Source organism: Talpa occidentalis, unplaced genomic scaffold, assembly GCF_014898055.3.
Source record: "Talpa occidentalis isolate TD23 unplaced genomic scaffold, MPIMG_talOcc4v2.1 talOcc4.9, whole genome shotgun sequence".
Classification (NCBI taxonomy): Eukaryota; Metazoa; Chordata; class Mammalia; order Eulipotyphla; family Talpidae; genus Talpa; species Talpa occidentalis.
In genome coordinates this window covers 40,201,458-40,222,612 of record NW_023605305.1, presented here as the reverse complement: position 1 = coordinate 40,222,612, position 21,155 = coordinate 40,201,458, and the positions used below count along the sequence as shown (strand labels likewise).

Sequence of the window (21,155 nt, the reverse complement as noted above, 5' to 3'; positions counted from 1 at the left end):
CAAGTCAGATTCTTCTGCAGGTTCCTTCCCTCCATCTATCAGTACTCAGTATAATACAGCATGAAAACTTGTCCCACAAGGCTGGTTTTACTTAATGATACTTAGTAGAAGGGCTTTGCACTTTCAAGATAATTTCCACCAGAAATATCTCTCTGGAACTTACTAATAATAATCAAACCTAATACTAGCCTCAGATCGGAGATTTATTAAGCCAATTTGGCAGAGTAGATAAAGTTGAATGACTGGGTATCCAAGCATCTAGGCTGAGCCTTGGCCCTGGAAAGAGACTCTCGGGCTAGCACCCTAAAAGCATTCCTCAAAACTTGATTTATACTAGAAATGACCTTTCTCACTCTCTAGAGCCTGTGAGATTGCGAATCTTGCGATTCCTTCCCTTGCATTTGGGGACAGTACATTCGGCTGGGTGGATACAAGGGCAAGGCTTTCTCTTTGAAGTTTTCTTCAACTTCGATCGTGAGGACTGTCATCTCTTTATCCCAAACGATTGACAAACACCTGTGAAGTGCTTACTAGTTTCCACTCGATTCACGGGAAGAGGGGTTACATGGGCAGTATTTGGGCAAAAGTGTTGAAGTGTTGATTTTTTTTTATTAACGTTTTTACCTCGTTAACTAAACTTCCCTTCAGGCGCACAAATCTCCAACACTCTGAATTAAAAAACAAAACACAAAAAACAAACTCATACACACAAATCACGTCTTCTGCGTGGGGCTGCAATCCACCGCCCTACATTTTCAGGAGGGTTTTCTTCCCAAGCAGGAAGAGACCCATTTCTGAGAAAGATGTGAAGTAAGTTTCCAAGGGTGTCGTCTCGGCGCGAGGGCAGGGCAGTTCCCCAGAGGCGAGCGGATGAGCCTCTGGAGGGGCCCCCAGCGCGCCGGGAAGGCAGGTGCTGCACCCCGCGCCTCGGATCGCCATCTCGGGCCGCCTCGGGCCGCCGGGCCGGGGCCCCCCCAGAGCCGGGGGGTCACTGCTCCCCACCTGACTCGGGCCCTTCCCTGCTCCTCCCTCGGCCCGCTCCGCCGCCGGCCTCGCTCCCCCGCCCCCAGAGTCTCGTTTCAGTCATCCCTTTGTCCTTCCCCGGATTGGCAGGTTTTATTATTCCGCCTGAACAATCCGGCCGCCCAGTGGCTGAGGGTCGCTGACGTCGGCGGCAGAGCCGGGGAGTAGTTGGGATTTTGCTCTGTCAGTAACACATGTGGAAGCGCCGCGGAGGGAGCGAGCGAGCCGGCTAGAGGCCAGCGCCGCGCCGCCGCCTCCGAGCCGGGCAGCAGCAGCTCGGGCAGCAGCCCCGGCAGCGGCGCAGGCTCCAGGGCGCCGGGCCCGGCCCCGCCGCAGCTCCCCGCCTCCCGGGCCGCAGCCGCGCCGCTCCCGGGCTGCTGTTCCCGCGGCTGCTCCCGGACTGGAGGCGCAGGAAGCTGGGTCGAGCGGCGGCGGCCGCCAGCCCCGAGAGCGCGCGAGCGCGCGGGAGGGAGGCAGGCGGTGGAGGAGGAGCGGGCGGAGCGGGCGGGGCGCGGGCGGGGGCGGGGGCCGGCGGGCGGGGGAATATACAAAGTGAAGCCACATTGCCAAACTTGCAGCAGCGATTGCAGCAGTTGCTGCCGCTGCGCCGCGCCTGAAGCCGCGCCGCGCGGGCCGAGGGCTCCTGCAGCTGCTCGCGCGGAGCCGGAGCCGGAGCCGGAGGACGAGGACTAGGACTAGGACTGACACTTCTGCTCCCCGCCGCCTGCCACTTAACGCGGGCCCCCCCCCAGCCCAGCATTCTGAGCAACGCATTTAAAAAAAAAAAAAAAAAAAAGGCAGCCCTTTTAGCCCCCTCCTCCCCTCTCCTGCTTCTGCGAGAACTCCCCCCACCCTCCAGCTCCGCCGGCCCAGGCGCCCCTTCCTTGGAAGCCGAGCGCCGCTCGCCTTTCGCCGCTGCCGCCTCCCGCAATATTGCAATATAGGGGAAAAGCAGGTAAGGGGACGGCTGGGGAGCCGCTGCTGGGGAGGGGGGCAGGGGGAGAGGGAGGAGGGGGCCGATTTGCGCCGGGGCTGTTTTCTTTGGCTTTCTTCCCTTGACCGTCCCAAATTGCAAGTAAACAATACGTCGGCTTGGATAATGCGCGAGTCTGAAACTACCGAGGCCGGCCTGCGAGCTAGCAAGGAGGGCAGCCCCGGGCCGCCAGCTTTGTAGCGGTTCCTGCTTACAAAAGGGTTTCTTCTGGGAGAGACCGGGCTGGTGGGGATCTCGGAGGGGGGTGGGGAGATTTTCAGTTCCTAAGGGAAAGGCAGGGGCGCTTCAAGGAGGGTTTAAGTAGGAGAAGTAGTGTGGGGGGGGGAAATAGTCACGACCCCCCCTTCTAGTCAACACTGTTTTTGAAACAGTGGCAGAAAGGCTCTAAGTGGGCAGGGTTCCTTATTGCTGGTTCTTTAAAAAAAAAAAATTCCTCCTGGCTTATAAGTCTTTTGTTCCAATCCAGGAGAAATCCGGTGAATCACCTAATTAAAATCAAGACATGAATTAAGCATCCATTTCTGTACTACAAATTGCCAGCGCTACGTTTGTCCCTCCCTTGGTCTCCATTAAAAAACACCAGAGACGTTGTTAAAGGGGGAGCAGATTTTGCCTCTAGCTGCCAGTTCTGCTTTCTATTTCACTGACTATCCCAGGACCTAAATTGCTTGGCTATGTAATTACTAGAGTATAAGCCTATTTAACTTAAAAGCTTTCTTTTTTTTTCCAACTCTAAATGAAACTTGATGAGGGCCCGTCCTTAGTTATCAGGGGAGTCAGTTTCTGGTCAGTCCTCTTGATTCATCTCTTTTAGATTTAATCAGCATTAAGGTATTGCTTGTCCTTAAGAGCTTTAGCTAATGGGGTTACTGGATGCTTTTCTCAGTGTAATGTTTCCTTTTCAAAAAAAAAAAAAATACATATATATTTACCTCTCACCATAGATGGGGGCGGGGAAGAGCTTGGAATCTCCTCCCTCTTCCCTTTTAAAAAGGAATTCGGAGCGATTAAAACGTTGGGGGAAACAGTTTAAAGACCTAGGGCAGGAAATGCAGATTCATTTGGGTTAGGGCTGAAATTGTAACAAAAAGCAATTCCTCGAGTAAATGCATCAGATAAATCAATTTACATAAAGGTATGATGCATTCGGATAAATGCAATGCTAATGGGTTTTAGAGTGGTCCTGTTTCCAAAGTCTCAGGGTTTTGTTACAGCTTAATTGGTGCAGTTCTTATTCTGGTTTATTGTGCGGTCACTGGACACACGTTCCGGGACTCTTTCGGAGGAAATGTGTTTAAAATCGGCCTATTTAAGGAACTCGAGTCCTTGTTTCGTTCCCTTCCCCTCGTTTTGTTGCTGCAGCCAAGTTGGGCCGGGGACAGGCAAAGTTCGCCCTCTCCCTTCTGAGGTATCAGCTGAATGTCTTGAGCAGATAGCCGGGAGCCTCGGGGGGAGCCTCCACTCTCGGCTTACAGAGGACAAAGACAAAACCGGCTGCTTAATTGGCAGTAAATAACTTGATCTTTTTATAGAATAAGTGACTGGAGGAACACTAGGACTTTATTGGACTCAGGATTGGAGGCAACAAATTAATCGGTTTAGGCTAAGCTTTATAAATTGATTCCTATATTATACCCCAGTTGCTTCTCTTGTGACATTCATTAAAAAGAGTGGGGAATTTTTTTTTTTTAAAAGCAGGTTTTGGTGACAGCAGGACTCGCTCGAATTTAACTTGTGCATCCTTTAATAGTGCCTTCTCGCATATGATCTCTGATGCCCCCCCTTCTTTGGTGGAACAAAGCTTTAGCATTTAAATTGCTGATCAAGGGCAGATTAGTGAGACCAAAGTGGAGAGTGTTTGTATAGGAAGTTAACAGGCATCCTAAAGTTCAATGATCTATTATTCTTGCCTGTGTCCTGAAAACCCAGAGAAAACACTCATTGATCTTCAAAATGAAATGAGATTTGGAACAATAATGGAGATGGCGGTCACCACAATGGCATGTGAAAGGTGCTGTTTAAAATACGAAAAACCAGTTTCGCAACTTTACGCACCGCAACCCCCCCCTCTCCGTGGCTCTGGCCTCCCCTCCCATCCACACGCTCTCCATCTCCCCCGTGCCGGTTCCTCGCCTTGCCTTTCAGAAAACCCAACTGTTTCCAACTTGTGAACTGCAGCTGCACTTCCCAGGGCAGAGCTCGGGGAAGGAACGTGGCTCCGAGCGCGGGGCCGCCTCCTCGCTGCCCGCGGCTCGCTCGGGACGCACGGGGGCTGGGGAGGGGCCGGGCGCGGCGGTGGGTGGGTTTGACCCTCATTTGCTGGAGGCGGGCGGTGGAGGGGGCGGGGGAAGAGGCGGGGGCTGGGGTGGGGAGGCGCCGCTAGGGGTGGAGCGCGCCGATCCTCCTCGCTCTCGGAGTTTTGACAGTACCCTAGCTGAAATTGTCAGCCGCGGCGAGCGCTGGAAAGTTGAGAGGAGCTCGTGGCCCCAGAACAAAGCTTGAGAAAAGTAAACAGGCGGCGGCTGCTGCGGGCGAGCCTGCTCCTTCCCTCTCCCCCTCACCCTCCTTCCCGCCCCTGCGCTGCTGCTTCCCTCCAGCAGCTCTGGGGGGAGAGACCTGGTTCGCCCTCTTACGGGGCTGTTACTAACTTTTGCCTTGTTGGTTTTGTTTTTCTCTCCCTTTCCACCATCCCGCTCTCTGCAGACCATGGTGAATCCGGGCAGCAGCTCACAACCTCCCCCGGTGACAGCCGGCTCCCTCTCCTGGAAGCGGTGCGCAGGCTGCGGGGGCAAGATTGCAGACCGTTTTCTGCTCTATGCCATGGACAGCTACTGGCACAGCCGGTGCCTCAAGTGCTCCTGCTGCCAGGCACAGCTGGGTGACATCGGCACTTCCTGTTACACCAAGAGCGGCATGATTCTTTGCAGAAATGACTACATTAGGTAAGACTTCGCTGCCTTTCCCCCAGATGCACGAGCAGAGCAAGGGCAAGGCCAAAGGTTGCTGGGGGTTTTGAGGAAAGGAGCCGGCATTTAGGAGAATACATTGTAGATTTTTAGCTCGAAAGCCTCTGCTTGGTCAAATTGTAGGGGTTCAGTTGCATGTCTTCATCTTGATTTTTAATGACAAACTAATGGTAAATGCCATAGGAAGTCTGAACTATCTGGTGAGGCTGGGCTGTTAGGTGTGCAAAGGTTGGGCACTCTCAGGACCAAAATTTTAAGTGGGCAGCCCCAACTGAACTCTGGGCTGAAAATAAACATTTCACGTGGAAGTTAAGCTGCTTTCTGAATGCAAAGTAGGGACCTCCAGAGAAACTCAGGGACAAAAGTTTGACTTAAAAATAATGCAGTGAGAAATGATTTGCTTATGGTGATGGCTAATTATGATATTTACATAAGCACCTTTAAACTTTTGAGTGGAAAACTGTGACTCATTCTTTGTGTTCCTTTTGAAAAATCATGGTTACCCATCAGTTTAAAGACTTGTTAATTCTTCTTGTAGTAAATCCTCTAGATCACCCCCGCTGCCCCCAAAAAAACCTTGATGGCAATGTTTCTCTTTATATTGTTACAGGCTTGTGATGCTCCATATTACTGTGTGGTTTGGGATAAAGGGGGTATAATACGTCTTGCAGTTTTTTCAGTAGCATAGCGTTCAGATTTTTGTTGTTGTTGTCAATCTGTATCGCTACCCTTGATCCACAGAACAGATTTAGGAAAAGGAGCTATAGTATTTTACTAATCTTGAATTTTAATGCCATGTATAGGAATATTCATATGCCCATATAAGCAGTCTTTCCCAACAAGTTTCAGTGCAATTAATGGAAAGAATTCAGGAGGTCAGGTGCCTATAGGATCTTTTCAGGTGAACTCAAGCTACTTAAACTCATTAATTTGAAAGGGGGCATTTGAAGGATTACACATTTAATTTGAGTAAATGGTTTGATAGACTGATGCACATGAATGCTTCTAGGAGGTGTTCTGTTTCAACATCCAGTAATTAAAAAAAAAAAAAAAAAACCCACACGCACATCGTTGTTACTAGAGAACCACTTACTTTTCAGAATTGCATCCTATTTCAATTTGTCCTAGACTGTTTTCTTTATAGATATTAGTAGAAAATTTTACTTTCTTCAGTGTGAATGAATCAATGGATGAGGTTTTCCCCCCCAAGTTTAACTCTTAATTACCTTATTCTACGTGTAATACTACTACAAAAGAGCCCAGTGCTGTTCAGAGCTGAGTATGGGTATGTTTACTCCATTGATATCATTAGTGTAACATAGGGTAAAATGACATTTGGTTATTCCGATAATTCAGCCTATTTCCATTTTGCTGGCGTTCTCAGTCAGCCAAGTAAAAGAAATAGAGGAAGGGAGAGGGCTTTTATTTTTAAATTAAGATGGCAGCATTAATTTCACTAAGTGTTCTTTTAGAAGTAAATGTTGGAAAATCAGCAGGAACATGGGTGTAATGCTTTCTGGTCCTCCTTCAAGCAATGCCATGAGCTTTGACAGTATTGTAATTAAATAGAGAGCAAAACTGTGGTAAGAAAGGAAGGGCGGTTTGAAGTGGAAAAATTGATAGTGTGTTCAGATACAGTGAATGGTGCTGATGCATCTCTTCTCCAAATGCCTTCAAAAAACCTTCACTTCTGATTACCACTAATTAAAAGGAAGATGGGTCCACTTGCATTCCCCCAGGACAAGTTTAGGCAAGTGGCTTCCTGGGAATCAGCTCCTTTTCTTTCCCTATTCTGGGGGCCAAATATAAATGCCCATTTGGTGTTTCTTCATGGCTTAATGGGGCAGTGGAGGGTATGTGCCCAGCCCTGAGCCTTAATTAATAGAGTCCATTTCTCTTTCTTTTTTTCCTCTGAATTTGGAAACTAGAGCCTGGCTTGCTCTTGAACTGAATGCTCCCTGAGAACCTTAGATCTGTGCAGGAGAGAAGAGTTCTAGCTCAGTGACAAATTGATCTCACACTGCTCAGAGCTTGACAGCAGCTGAGTGGTCCTCTCACCTTTCTCTCCCCCCACCCCTCATTTAAAGGGAACTCTTAAGTCTTGGCTTTTAATGTCTTCTCCCCTCTGCCTATCAAAAGGCCTGAGAGGTGGGAAGGTGGGGGTGGGGGGAGGCTTGCATTTCTTTCCTTCTCTGCAGCTTCACCCTAACCTCACCCTCTCCATCCTCCAGCCCACTTGTTGGAGGAGCTTTCAGTTCTACAAGCTTCTCCCGCCTACCAGGTGAAAGGGACTCTTCGACTCTTCTGCTCGCCTGGGACCACAGAGCGATTTATTAAGGGGCTTTTAAACTGTCTGACTTTGAGGCTGTGGTTTTTTGAAAACAACCAATATCTGGCTAAAAAGCTGCGGGGGAGTTTGGAGAGGCGGGGTGGGGTGGGGTAGGGGGGCGCTTATTTTCTCTAGTCCCCTCCCCCTGCGCGATCAAGTGTCGATTGGGCCGAGTTGGGCTTCAGCCTCCTCTCCCTCCAAGATTTCAGATAAAGCGGCTGCCTTGCTGCAGCGAATCCGCACAATTAAAAGCTTTAATTAGTGGCTCCTCCATTTTCTTAGTTCTGATGGGCTTTATCTAATGAGATCTGGTCTCTGGCTTAGATCTGCTCCGAATGACGTGTCCGCAATGAATGAGAGCTGCGTCGCAAACAAAACATTTAATTAACAAAATTGGCCTCTAAGAGAGGGAGGGAAAGGCTGGGGGGGTGGTATGGAGGGGCGGGGGAGGGTGTATCTTAAAGGGGCCAACACCAGCCTGCCCGTCCTCCCATCGTCCCAAAGTCGACGAACCTTCCAAGTGCCCCCCAACTCCCGACTCCCCAGCTCAACCCAAGCGCCACCTAATAGATGCGCAAAGTCCGTTTCGCATTCCTCGAATCTTGATTCCCCCCCACCCAGGCCCCGCAGACTGGCTCGGAAAGTGCTGCGGGAGAAGGAAGTTCAGAGACCGACGGGTGGGGCCCCGGGTCTGGGGTGGGCTTGGAGACGCCTCGGAAGCCCCGGGATGGCGGTCCTCCGCGGCGCCCCTTCTCACTCGCAGCCGGCCGGGACACGGGCCCGGGCCCGGCGCCCCCGGAGGCTGCATTTGAGGCGCCCGGCCGGCCGGCGGCGGCCCACGAGGGGGCGAGCGCAGGGCGGGTGCCGGGCGCGCGGGGTGCGCTCTCCTTCCCCCGGCTCCGCTCCGGCGGTTCACGTGGCGCCCGCAGCCGCAGTGAGCTCAGCGAGACCGGGGGTGGGGACCCGGGGCGGAGGAAGAGGGGGATTGGTGATGCTTGGTGGTGGAGGGGGGTGTTTGGGGAGGGGGTAGCGTTAGGAATGGAGGCGCTGCCAGACAGCGAGTTCATTTCCCTGGTAATCAACAGCAAGCTGCTATATTCAGAGAATGCTGTCCCTTTAATTGAACAGGCTAGGTAATTAAATGGCACTTTTCCAATAGGACGTGCTAGGTAAATCTAATAGTTGGTTATTTAATATCACTTTGAAGTCTGCCCACTCAAGCACAATGACAGCACAGGAGCATGTGAACTATTAGCTAGGAAAAAAAAAAAAAAAACCCAGGATCTCAAAAATTAATTAAATCGCATGCAATTTAGGGGGAACGTTTATCTTGATTTGTCATAACAGAATTAATTCAAGGCCTCCAATTCACTTGGGGGCAGATCTGTTACTCTGAATTAACCAAGCGTAATTTGGCTGATTTTTTTTTTTCTCCCTCCCCTCTCTAATGCAGCAGTTGCGATTATTCAAAGCCCCCCTCTTAAGTATCAATAGCTTCTGGTGCTTTTAAGGTGCTTGGTCTCTAGTTATTCCGAAGTACCTTTAATGGACTTGGCTGCAGGCATAATTTCTGGGTTGCATTTCTTTGTTACATTTAATATAGCTGGTGCAGAATTTAGATTAAATATAGGAACCTGCTGGAAAACCAATTGCTTCTGGATCAGTAGCTGTAGATGTGCATTTTTCTCCTCAGATAGGCTGCTGATATTTACTTGCAGGTACAAATGTATACCTTTCAGCCACACTCTTAGAAACGAACCTCTTGCCTGAAAGCAGTTTAGAAAACACAGCCAGGTAGCACTCCATATTGCTTGTATTTTGCTTGAAGTAATAATGCAGTTGAAAATAAGCCCACCACCACCTATTGGTCATTGAAGTTACAAAAAAGATGCTAAGCATTAGTACTAAACTGAAAATCAACTTGCTCTCTATCTCTGTGTCATGAAGGAGAGTTGGAGCTGAACCCCAAAATGGTACTAACGCTACCTGGTGTTCTTCAAATAGGAGCCAAGCCCCTTCAAAGTGCACAGGTTTGGTGGGATTTCTTCCTTTTTTCCTTTTCCCCATATAAGGAACCACTTGATGTTTGTGATTGATTGCATTGCCCAAATGCTGAAATATTAACGACCTTCTTGGACTGAGGACCCAAAGAAAGGAAACTGAAACCGATTCTGTCATCACAATTAAAGACTCCCCTGGCTTTAATTAGCCTGACCTGGGGTATGTCTCCCCTTTGCTTGAGTTAAAGAGAAAAGAGCCCATTATAGTCCAGTCTGAGACCGATAGCTACTTAATTGAGCACCTAAAGCCTCAAGCCTTTTAAATCAAACACTGTCCTGGACAGTCCCCCTGGTTAGATAATTAACTCTCCAGCGCACAGAAATGTAAAAAAAAAAAAACAAAAAACCCAACTTTTCAGAAAAAGGGTGGAATTCTAATAGTAGCCTCCCTCTCTGGCAAAAAAGGATTAAAATGTGTATAGACATGTAAGTTATTCTGCTCTGAGGCAGCCTTAAAGCTGAAGACATGGGAAGATCTGAAATTCCATTAATAATGTTCAGTAGCACATCAGTCCTGGATAGATCTTGGTCATTTTCAAACTTTGTAATTTTTGACACTTTAGGCTGATTGTTTCTAGAACAGTTAAGAAAGTGCTACTGGAGAAAATAAGATGTACGAGAAGCTTGTGGACTGCCTGATTATTAAAACACACTTAGGTGTTGAAGACATACAGCTGACTTTACTCAGGGTGAATTGTTAAATAAATGAACACTTAGGCTGGGTAATCAGATCAGTACTGTGAAAGGGTATTTTTGAGATGAAGTATCACGGTCTGTTGGTAGTGGCAGCCATAATTATAGATTCTTATCCATTAAAATATTTCTGGGTTGCTGTAAGAGGATATTTGGTCCTTAGCTCTGGTAGGATTCAGTTTCCCACCCCCATTATTACTCCCCTCTCTCCTTTAATCCCCAGAATGTATTTGGCCACATTGACAGGTTTTTAGCATTTATTTTTACCCGAATTGTTTGAATTTGGTACCTCTCTTGGGGATTGGCATAGCTCTGCTGTTGTCTGTAAATTCTTTCCCTGAGGCCATGCTAATTCTCTAGCCACCCGGCCTTTCTGAGAACTCCCCAGACGCAATGATGACAATCCAAATTTGCGATCCAAATTTGTGGGGTGCTTAGGTGGGACATGGGATGTCCTCATCAGTGGTCCTGAAGTGGTTCCACACAGGGAGATCGCAGGCCGGTGGCCCCTGAGCTCCCACGGGGTGCGGTGCTGTGTGGTCCCACAGCTAGGGGTCCTGACAGTGTATTATTTCAGCTTTCTCTCTGTAACTGTTCTGATTCTGCAAGAACGTGTCAATGTGTCGTGGATCTCAGACTAATTAGTTTTGAAATGGAGTTTTGATTGAACTCTTCAAATCGATGCTGCTGCAAAATTTGTTTCTCGGGCTTCCTATTAAAAGCCATCTTAAGGGGCAGTTTTACTACTCTCCCTGTCGTTCAGTCGATACATTTAATAACAACTTACAGGCTATTTTCAATAAAGTGGCGACAGCAAATTAGTAGTTTGAACATGACAAGCCTCTTCTGCAAGACCAGATTCTGAAAACTCAAAGCAATTATTTTTATATAGAGGCATGCCACAATCATTCAGATTACGGGGTATTCTATAGGAACATGTCTCCTGGCTTGACACAAACTGCATTTTATGACTTTATTTGGACAAGGAGGAAATGCAAATATTAATATTTATTATGACACCAATATGTTAATTTCTAAGTCCTATCACTTTGTTTTCCGTTGTGGAAAAGTGCTTCTCTGACCCTGCTTACTTGTTCAGATATCACCTTTCCATGTGAAATCATTTTGGTCTGTTTAATAAATATTTGTGGATATTAAAGAGGGAAGCCAAAAGGCAAATAAAGCTTCCCAGCTTGAGTCTACAGATTCCATAAAAGCCAAAGTTCGGTATTCATTAAAATATTTTGTTACGCCTGCAGAAGGGCATAAGGTATTATGTATATATTTTTCTTCAGTACAGCACACTTCCTTGAGCTTTCCCCTCCTCTGCAGCCTTCTCCCTCTCCCCCTCCTCCCCCCATGGCAGATGTTGTGGTCTCATTTGATTGCATAGGAAAACTGCAGTGATACAGCAAACACCCAGAGAGATATGATGACAAATGGGTCCAGATCCCGGTAAATTACTTTCTGCTCAAATCGAAATTTCATTCAGTTTGTTGCTAGCAGAGATGAAGTAATCTAAATTGTGGACTCAGGAGCAGATAGAGGGAAGTTGGAGCAAGCATTTCATTATCAAGAGAGAGAGAAGGTTAGGATGAAAGAGATGAGCAGAGGCAAATCTTAAGTGTTGACACCATGATTGAAAAGGTTAACCCATACACATTATATATCAACCTGGATAGCAGAGAGTTTCTAATGGAAAGTCTGCACTGATGGAGGTTTACGGGAGTTTCAATACACTGAGCATGATGTCTTCTTAGATATACAATCAAATCCTCTTAACCCTTTTGATGACTCATATCTCAAGATATGATTAAAGTACAAAAGAGTTCTTCATATAATTTCAAGGACACAATGCATTTAAACTCCAGTCATGAATTGTATCTTTTTTTTTTTATGATGAACCCAGTAATCTGATAAAATGTGTGTAGAACAGAATTGTTTTGTATTTGCTAGAAGTGTAAGTCAATATTTTGATTAAATCTGGGCATCCTCTTCCTCTGCGGTAGGCAGAAGTTAGTTATGACCCCCAAAAAGGATTTTCCCCAGATTATGTAAATCATCAAATTTGAGGTCTGACTCTGGGAATTTAGCCTCTGTCAAATGTGTTCCAAAGGCGGGGGAGGGGCAGGGGCCAGGATTGCCTTTTCTCTCTCTTTTTTCCCCCTTGGTTTAGGATTTTTCATTGGTGTCACCATCATCTTTGTTTCAGGTTATTTGGGAATAGTGGTGCTTGCAGCGCTTGCGGACAGTCGATTCCTGCCAGCGAACTCGTCATGAGAGCCCAAGGCAATGTGTATCATCTTAAGGTAGCATTTGCTCCTCTCTCTCTCTTTCTTAAAGAATCGTACCTTTCTTACATGAAGACAAAGCATGTCTTGTTAGTATGAACTCTGTTTTCTTAAGCCGCAAACACTAAAGGAATCCACTGGAATTGCAGGGTGGCAGTGATTATTACACACTACGTGTATCTAACTGCCCCCCGCCCTCCAACACACACACCAAACACACATCCATATATTTGTTTCTTTCCCCCTTTAGCCTGATCCAGTTTATTGCATTTTCGCTTGCTGTGTTTCCTGGAATCATGTTGAGGGAAGAAAAATACTAAACCCTAAGTGGCCCTGTACTTGACAGTTACCTACTTAAGAACAGTTTATAAACTTGTGACACAAAAGACTTAATTTGTATTTGTTTTCAGTGGGTTTGCTTTTCCCTTGCAGTGTTTTACATGCTCTACCTGCCGGAATCGCCTGGTCCCGGGAGATCGGTTTCACTACATCAATGGCAGTTTATTTTGTGAACATGATAGACCTACAGCTCTCATCAATGGCCATTTGAATTCACTTCAGAGCAATCCACTACTGCCAGACCAGAAGGTGAATACCCCACAGTTACTAATAAGCTTTATTAGAGCAAGTTGGAGGGTTCTTTTAACCTAGCAAGGAAGTTCTTGGTGGTTATATTTTTGCTTGTCTTTTTAAAGATATGTAGGCGACTCATACATACAGAGGACAGAAATAGGAGTGTTGTTTAAATAGTGACTCTTTTGTGGTTCTAAAAAAATCCTGACTTGGTTCTCTCTGTAGCTTCACTGTTGGACGTAGGATTCTCACATGCAAAGTCAGGTGAAATATAAAATTTCCTATATCCAGTTTATCTCACTTGATAATTTTGAAACACAGGAACATGATGTGATAGCTTATTGCAGGAGGGAAATTAGAAAGTTTGTGGCAGGAAAGAGGAATACACGTCTTTCTCATGAAAATGATTTTTCTGCATTAATAATAGCAATCTGGACACCTGCTTTCCGATTCACTGTGTGTTTATTTTTAGAAGAGCAGTTTTGTGAAACATTCTGTAATTCCAGGATCCCATTTTTGGTGATTGGCAGTCCCATAAAATGAATAAGTTACGACTTTAAAACTAAGTTCTTGTTTCTGCTAATCACCTCGTTACCACTACGTATCTCGAAAGTTCTTGGATCCAAGTTAGAAATGAGGAAATCATACAAGTGTACAAGACATGTAATATTAGAAGGCACTTCGGAGGGGAAATTGGTGATCAACAGTTGTCCAGCACCCCCAGTACTGGATAGTTTTAGATCTATTTTAATCTCCTTAATAAGTCCTATAGCTATGCAAGTGAGTGCATTTTGATAACTGCTGTGCCTAATTTGTAACAATTACTGTCAACCTTCAGTTAAGAGACTGTTCATTCCACACTGGCCCAGAAAAGAGTGAAATGTATGACTCGTGCGCATAATTTTATTCACATCATATTTCATACTGATTATGTATTGATGACATTGATTCATTTACTCTTTACAGCGCCACTTGCATGGATATTAAATCTTATTGACCACAGATGAATTTTAATTTCAGATTGGTGATAGATTTTTCCATCAGCTCTGATAGTATGTTTGACTTTTTCATCATTAACCCAGGCAATCACACAGCACTGAGTTATTGCATTGAAACAAAAAGTGCACACTTCACTTGGTAATTCTTTATGGATTTACAATAGGAACTTCATTAATGTCTGTTGTAAGGATCACAAAAAAACAACATTTATCTGCAAATAGGAATTTAGCAAGCTTCAAAAGTCTGAGGGAAAAAATACTAGGCTTCTTTGTCTTCTGTAATGTATTTTCGTGATACTATGTATAGGGAAAATGACTAAGATTTGAAAACTTCACCACTTAAGATTATTCTGCAGTATTTGAATGCTTGTATCGTTTTCCCTTATTCAAGTTTATGGAATACTTTTAAATGTATTTCTTTATTAAGTGAATGTTAATTACATCAAAATATTCACACTTCTCTGTTTAATTTGCTAATATGGGGAGCTATATAAAATACCATTCTGAAAATAGAATTCTGATTTTGTATTGCAAATCAACCAACCAGGAGGCATTTCAAGCTTCTTTAACAAATGCCAATACATATAAATACTTATAGATTTTTATAGTTTGAATTTTAATGAAGTGAATCTATTGGGCAGAGTTGAGAACAATGAATAGGTAATATAAGAAATTTGAAGTGCCTATTTCAATTTAGAGACAAAGCCATTTGTACGTTGATAGTCCCCCCACCCCCCAAAATGTGTTAGGAATAAAATAGTTGGTCTCTTCCATATCCCCTTTCCAGTTTAGTAGCTTAGTCTTTTCCCGAGTTATATATTAAGTTTGTTGTTGGTTTCTTATACCATTTCTTTCTCTGACTTAGCAAAGCATGAAGAACTCTTGTTATAGCTCACCAACATGCAGAGACAGGATGGAAAAGGTAGCCAAACTGCAGCTTTGAATTCTGGCAGTAGCAGTATTAACTAGCTACCTGGTGCAAAGGACTAGTGAGAAATATGAGACAGGGTCTCAGCACCATCTTACTGAGGACAGGATGATGTGAAATTAGAGTGTCAGGGAGAGAAATGAGAGGAGAATCTGGTTTACATGTATAGAGAATTGTGTGTATTGTGTTTTTTGTGTAAGTCTTCCATTTTCCATACCTTTTTCAGGATGAAAGAGGTGTTCATTTTGGAACACAAAATACATTAGGCAACAAATAATAACCTACTAGAGTATCTTTTCTTAATGTCAGAAGCCAGAAAGGAGACAGGTGGCCTTCAAAAATTAATAGCTCCTAAAAGGCATGAGGAAATATAACTTAAGGATACGTTCTTGTCAGACACTGAAGAGCAAGCTGTGTTTTGGGGGTGATATTAATTAAGAACATTTCCCTGTTGGCATAAATATCTTACATTTTTTGCCCTTGGAGTTCAGCTCATCGTGAGCACAGTCAATTCATAAGGTAATTTTTGTAAATAAAGGTTTGGGGCAGGCTAAACATGGTCAAGAGAGATATTAATGAGCGGGCAGAGGGGAAGAGGTAATGAAAACACACTTTCTGGTGGAACAAACGGCTTTTTGGACTTGGAGAATGCTTTAAAATGATTTTTCCAAAACTCTGTGGCATTTCTTTTCTGGAGGAGATGAGATGGGGAAAAAAACAGTTAAATATTATTTTCTTCTCTCTTGTTCTCCATGTTTTGGGTCAGGAAAATGAGACATTAGTTTTGGCAGTTTCCTTCTATTTGCAGAACAATGACACTTTTAGTGTACGATGCATAATAAATATGCCCAGTGTCCTCTGGCTTAAAGTAATGGATTGATTATTTGTACATCCTTTCTTTAAAGGCACCTAATTGTGTGGAAAGGATAGGCCCTCCTCATCTGGTCCCTTTGAACTTTTATTCTCCTTGAAATTTGTTCCCGGGATGTGTAGTTTAGTTGTTTTGCATTCTTGGCTTTGGTGTACTCTAAGAAAAATCATTTTAAGCTTTTAAATCATATGGTCTCTTGACTTGAAATCTCGGCCCTCTAATGGTTAAGGATCTATACAGTTTTATAACCTATATCATTTAAAAGAGGCTTGGCTACCCTCAGCATAATAATGCCTTCTAAAGAGGTATGTAAATATAGTCTGGCATTGTGGCTTATTTTTGTGTGTATTTTTTGCCTGCTCTGGAGTTCTTTCTTCCACTCGAGAGTGATGGCTCCATCTAGAATTATTTGTCTTTTTCAGTAGAATAAAAGACTTTTTAGTTGGTGGAAAATTTCGTGAGTTCCAGTTTACGTATCACTTCTCTTTTCCTCCATAGTTACATAATTGGGGGGTGGGGTGTGGGGGGTGTGTGTGTGTGTGTGTGTGTGTGTGTGTGTGTGTGTGTGTGTTTCCATCGTAGAGGACATTTGATGCTCATTTATTAAATATGCTCACTGGCTACTGCCGCATCTTTGTTCTGGACAGACAAATTACCTTTCTCACACTGAGCTTCCACTCTGGGGAATTAAGCCTCCACCACTTTAATTAGCTTGGAAGTGGGGGGTTGCAGTTCCTAATAGACTTCAGCCTTTGAGTAAGTTAGGGAAAGGGTGAGCCCAGAACTTCCTGGGAAGCTCAAAATGTCATTTAAAAACCATAAAAACCTAATATATATTATTTCATTTTGGTAATTGCAAACAGATTGTGTTTGACGACTCTGTGGATCATTTCTAAGTTAGACATTAAAGTTAGACTTCCATTGAACTACGTTCTTTAATTGATTACATCATCAACACATTCATGTTTGATTCACATATTTACAAAATTTTGTGATACTAAGTGATGTAGCAGATAGAAAATACTAAATGAAATGTATCTAAATATGTTTCTGTATATATATATATATATATATATATATACACACACACACACACACACACATATGAATACAGGAATACACACACCCACAATACCTGTTAAGTGAAGAAGGGCATGGATGACCAAATGTCACATGGGCATATTGGAATAATAATGATAATTGCCAGTATTTGTTTGGCTTTTATTAAGTGCTGATCACTGTTGAATATACTCCGTGTATATTATGTAATCCTTATAACAGCCTTATTATGCCTGCTTAAAGATGTGATAACAGAAACACAGACATCATAAGTCCTTGCTAAAGGTTACACATGTGAGCTCGTGTGAACCCACAACTTCCGGGGAAGGGACTTGGCTCTGAGTATCCTTTTAAGATAACTGCTGGTAAGCAAGATTTTCTAATTCACTCTTTTCGGAAAGAAACTTGCTGTTAACAGTGTTAGGCAATTCATCGTAGAACTTTACACCGAAAACTTTCTCAAAGTCCATTTATTGTCTCATTTTCTCTGCTAATAAAACTGTAGAAAATGTTAGGCTTTAGTTCTTCACTGCCAGAGAAAGTAGCGTCAAAAGTGTCCATCAAGTCACAGTTGGGAAGTAATCTAATAAAAGCAGATTAGTGAATGTAGAGAAGACAAAAGCAGTCATGTTTGAGTTTAATATCTCTCAAATTTAGCATTTTAGCTAAGATGCCCGTTTTTATTTCTTGCAGGTCTGCTAAAAGGTCAGAGTAATGCAGAATGCGTGCCTTCATCTCAGATTTTGTTCATCACAGGTGGATCCCATGTGTCTTCAGTAGACAAGTCACCTTTGTAGCTAGCACCAGTGCCAGCTCCATGCCATTGCACCTTCTTTAGTCTTGATTGCCCTTCCTGCATTTATTGGTGTATTAAAATGACTGAATATGAACATTAAGGACTCCATGAACCTGGGCTAATGGGAGACTGTAGAGAAAATGAAAAAAGATCCACCGGAGGACATCTTTGGGGGGGGAGGGAGCTTGGGAGGAGGGAAATGACTAATGAAGCTAATTAAAAGAAGCATTCAAATCTGCTTTCTACCCTCATTAACAATTAGCAGGGCACTGGCCAGAGTTTGTACCCTGTGTTTTACCTTAACAACATTCTCTTTGCTCTTTGTATATTTAAGTGTCGTAAGGAAATGTGTTTCAATCAAAACTGAACATGAGATAAAGGGAAGAGATGTGGCTTTTGTGATATTCTATCACAAACACTTTTATTGTATCTCTGTAAAATACAATGTATGTATGCATGTAAGTGTTTTCGTCCTAATGTTGCTACTCCCATGGCAAAGGAAAAAAAAAAGAACGAAAAAAAGAAAAAAAATTGGAAAAAAAATCAGGCTCATAGCAGCTGCTGTGTAGAAATTTCCCCCTACTTCTAATTTGCTGAATGAAGAAAAAAATCTTTTATTTGTGATATTTTCAGAGACATTTGCTCTAGTATGGTGTATTTAAATAATAAAAACTTAAAAGAAAAAATACTCCATGGAGTTTGGGTTTAAACACTGCTTTTTCTCTTATGTATTTTAGAAAAATTGGTTTTTTTTTTTTTTTTTTTTTTTGTTCAATACCAAGCTCACTTTAAATTTTAGGGGTTGAGGGAGGTGGTATGTGTATTTATTTAGCTCTGGGCCAATAAGGTGTTCATATTACTTAACCATGCCATTTTTGGCAGGACTACAAAGCAATGTTTCTAACGGAGTCCTTTTTATAAGTTCAGAATATTCTGTTAACAGCACTTCATTACTGTCTCCTATATCACAGTGAATCTTTTGTGTTTATATATAAATATTTGTTTGATTCTTCAGCTATTTGGTTTATTCTTTTTTCGTAATAGAAAAGCCTTGGGTATTGATGAAAAAGCATGTTAAAGGCTGTGGCATAACGATCTTGTTCTTCTACCAAGTTTATAGTTTTGAAAGGAAGTAGCATGTCTAAACCACACCTGTACCTGTTTTGAAGTTCCATTAGTTGTTAGGGACCCCAGCCCTTTTACAGGCATCGTCCAGGGTTGACACAGCCACTTCCTGGTGTGCTTTTAGACTCGTGTGGTCGGCTGTAGGGTTTGTTTATTTTGTTTTGCTCTGAGACTCCTCTGCTGACTCTGATCTTCCATATCTTTGGGGGGTGATTTAGATTTCACTTAGTATTAGTCTTGAGAGATTTAGTTGGCTAGTTTTAGGTACCAGAGGAGCCCCGACTGTGCCTGCTTGGTCTACAGAGCTGCCCTGCAGAAACCGGGGTAGATCAAGGACTTGGCCCCCCCCCGCCCGGGCTGGTGCTGTGGCTGCTGGGTTCACGTGAGCAAATCTCAACAATGTCTGTCACAGGTTAATAGGACCAGGTGTGTTTATAATGCTACCTTTAGTTTTCATTCTAAAAATGGCATTTCTTTGATTTTCCTTTGTTCCAAGAAGGCTCCCAATATAGACCCTCACTCTAAGAATAGGAATAGGTTCACTAGCGAGGTCTAGCTTGGCACATCTCAACTAACAGCTTCCCTTTGTGATTTGAGCTCACGTCCTGCTTTCGAAGATTCCAGGCCAAGAGGAAAAATTTGTTGCTCAAACTGCAAACCTGTACAACTCCAGTAGGAGAATTTAAAGGCAGAGAGTTAAGGGGAATAGTTTTAGTGTTTTATGGAAAGAAAATACAAAGGAAAAAGCAAAATGAACAAAATCACATAAATCACAGTATCTCTGAGTTAGATCCTTAGATAATTTCGAGGAACTGGGTCTGGTTCTTAAATCTCCCTTTAATATACTCTAAAGGAACCTGTACTCTTCTGGTATGGAAAACGGGAATTGTGTTAACCGTGCAAATTATCTGTGTTTTTTTTGACATAAGCACTCGTGGTATAGAAATTCAAAGGCGGTTGATAATAACTTAGTAATCTAGTGTGGCATTTAGTGATGTGGAGGGTTGGGGTCGTTAAAGACTTTAAATGAACTATTACATGGCTGGTTCCTCAAGCACTACTGTGTATTTAATAACGAGCTTCTAAAAGCATTTCTTAAGTTGCAGACCTATAAGATTACAAATGTCACTCATGTTAGTATAATCCACATGCAAGTGATGAAGCCTTCTCTTTGATGTGCTAAATTGGAGAAGGACTAATGGAGCTATGAATATACAATAGAACATATTTAAGTAGTAGTCTTGCTTTAGGTAAAACACTTTCTTGAAACCAGAGGCATTTCAAACAATAAAATCTGGCTCTAATGGGGATGCTCTGTGCGGATAGGAAGCTACTAAAAACACAGGTTTATTCTGATGTGAACAGTGATTGTGTTCCTGCCCCAACCCCAACATTGCTTAGGAAGAAAAAAAATCCACAGCTTATTCACCTTAACATCCCTTGCATTTGCAATGTTAGTGAGATGTACTCCGTTCTTTTGAAAGGGCTTATTTAATATTAACCACATCATGGAGTAAGTTGGTCCCCAGTTCTTCAAGCAAGTGCAATTAAAAATAAAAGCAAATGTTACTAAGCCCTGCTGAACTCCTGATAAAAAATGTTTGTGATACATATAAATGTCTCAGTCATGGAAATTGTCACTCTTGCTAATGAAACCATTTTGTAAAAAGACTGACCTCTGAGTTTAGTATTTTTTTTACCTGTTTAGTTAGATTTACTTAGATCCCAAAAGGCAGGAGCACCAGAACCAAGTCTTTCCAAACCCAATCATTTGACACAAGAAACTATTTCCAGCACTTCATGATTTATTTGAAATAGTTTAATACGGTAGTGCCTTTCATAAAATACAAAATGAGAAAACTGTCACACCAAAATGAAGCCTGTGAAATTGTCATCCTCTTCATATTAACTACTTAAATTCTTTTGCCCTTATTAACACTGATATTTGAAACAACTAATCATCTAAAATGAAGCTCTTAAATGGCTTTAAATGTCAATATCATAAGCTTCTACTGTGCACTACTATTTATATAAAATACTTCTTAGGACCAATAAACGAATCAAACAAACAGTGACTCCAAGTGCTACATGTTAACAGATGAGTGAAGCGTCTCCCTGTAACCTAAATAGTTGTATTTAGATCAGGAAGAGGTTTTCTGAAGACCTTTGCCCATGAATTCTGTCCTGAGTGCTTGCACACTTACTACCCTTTGAGAGGCCTTTGGAAACAGACCATTTATTTACAAGTTGGCATTACTTGTCACTGTTTCTAAGACTCACCTATTGTCAGTCCAGCCAAGTCACAGAAATGCTTATTGCAGTTAAATAGCAATTTGTTTCCATGAAACTGCAATTAAAGTATTACTGAGCAGCCATTTTAGATTGGCAATGCTCTGAACGCATGTTAAACAGTCAGCAACTCCCACTTGCAGAGTCTGAGGCCTGACTA

General features: G+C 43.2%; 1 protein-coding gene across 2 annotated transcripts; it reads left to right on the top strand.

Moving 5' to 3' along the window:
* The first annotated feature begins 1,201 nt into the window (after positions 1–1,201).
* LMO4 (LIM domain only 4) lies at positions 1,202–18,269 on the top strand. Of its 2 annotated transcripts, none has more exons than XM_037498657.1 (5): positions 1,202–1,978; positions 4,721–4,959; positions 12,278–12,374; positions 12,789–12,944; positions 17,479–18,269. In XM_037498657.1, the coding sequence occupies exons 2-5, from the start codon at positions 4,724–4,726 to the stop codon at positions 17,485–17,487; spliced, it is 498 nt and encodes a 165-aa protein (XP_037354554.1). In that variant the 5' UTR covers positions 1,202–1,978; positions 4,721–4,723; the 3' UTR covers positions 17,488–18,269. The 2 variants fall into 2 exon arrangements, with proteins under 2 accessions (XP_037354554.1, XP_054547025.1); XM_054691050.1 differs by lacking the exon at positions 1,202–1,978 and adding an exon at positions 4,374–4,524.
* Positions 18,270–21,155: the final 2,886 nt, after the last annotated feature.

Excerpts from the sequence above, each read along its gene's own strand:
- LMO4 (XM_037498657.1), top strand. The coding sequence starts at position 4,724 with ATGGTGAATCCGGGCAGCAGCTCACAACCTCCCCCGGTGACAGCCGGC. Across the intron at positions 4,960-12,277 it reads TGCAGAAATGACTACATTAG|GTTATTTGGGAATAGTGGTG; the intron begins GTAAGACTTCGC and ends TCTTTGTTTCAG. Across the intron at positions 12,375-12,788 it reads GCAATGTGTATCATCTTAAG|TGTTTTACATGCTCTACCTG; the intron begins GTAGCATTTGCT and ends TTTCCCTTGCAG.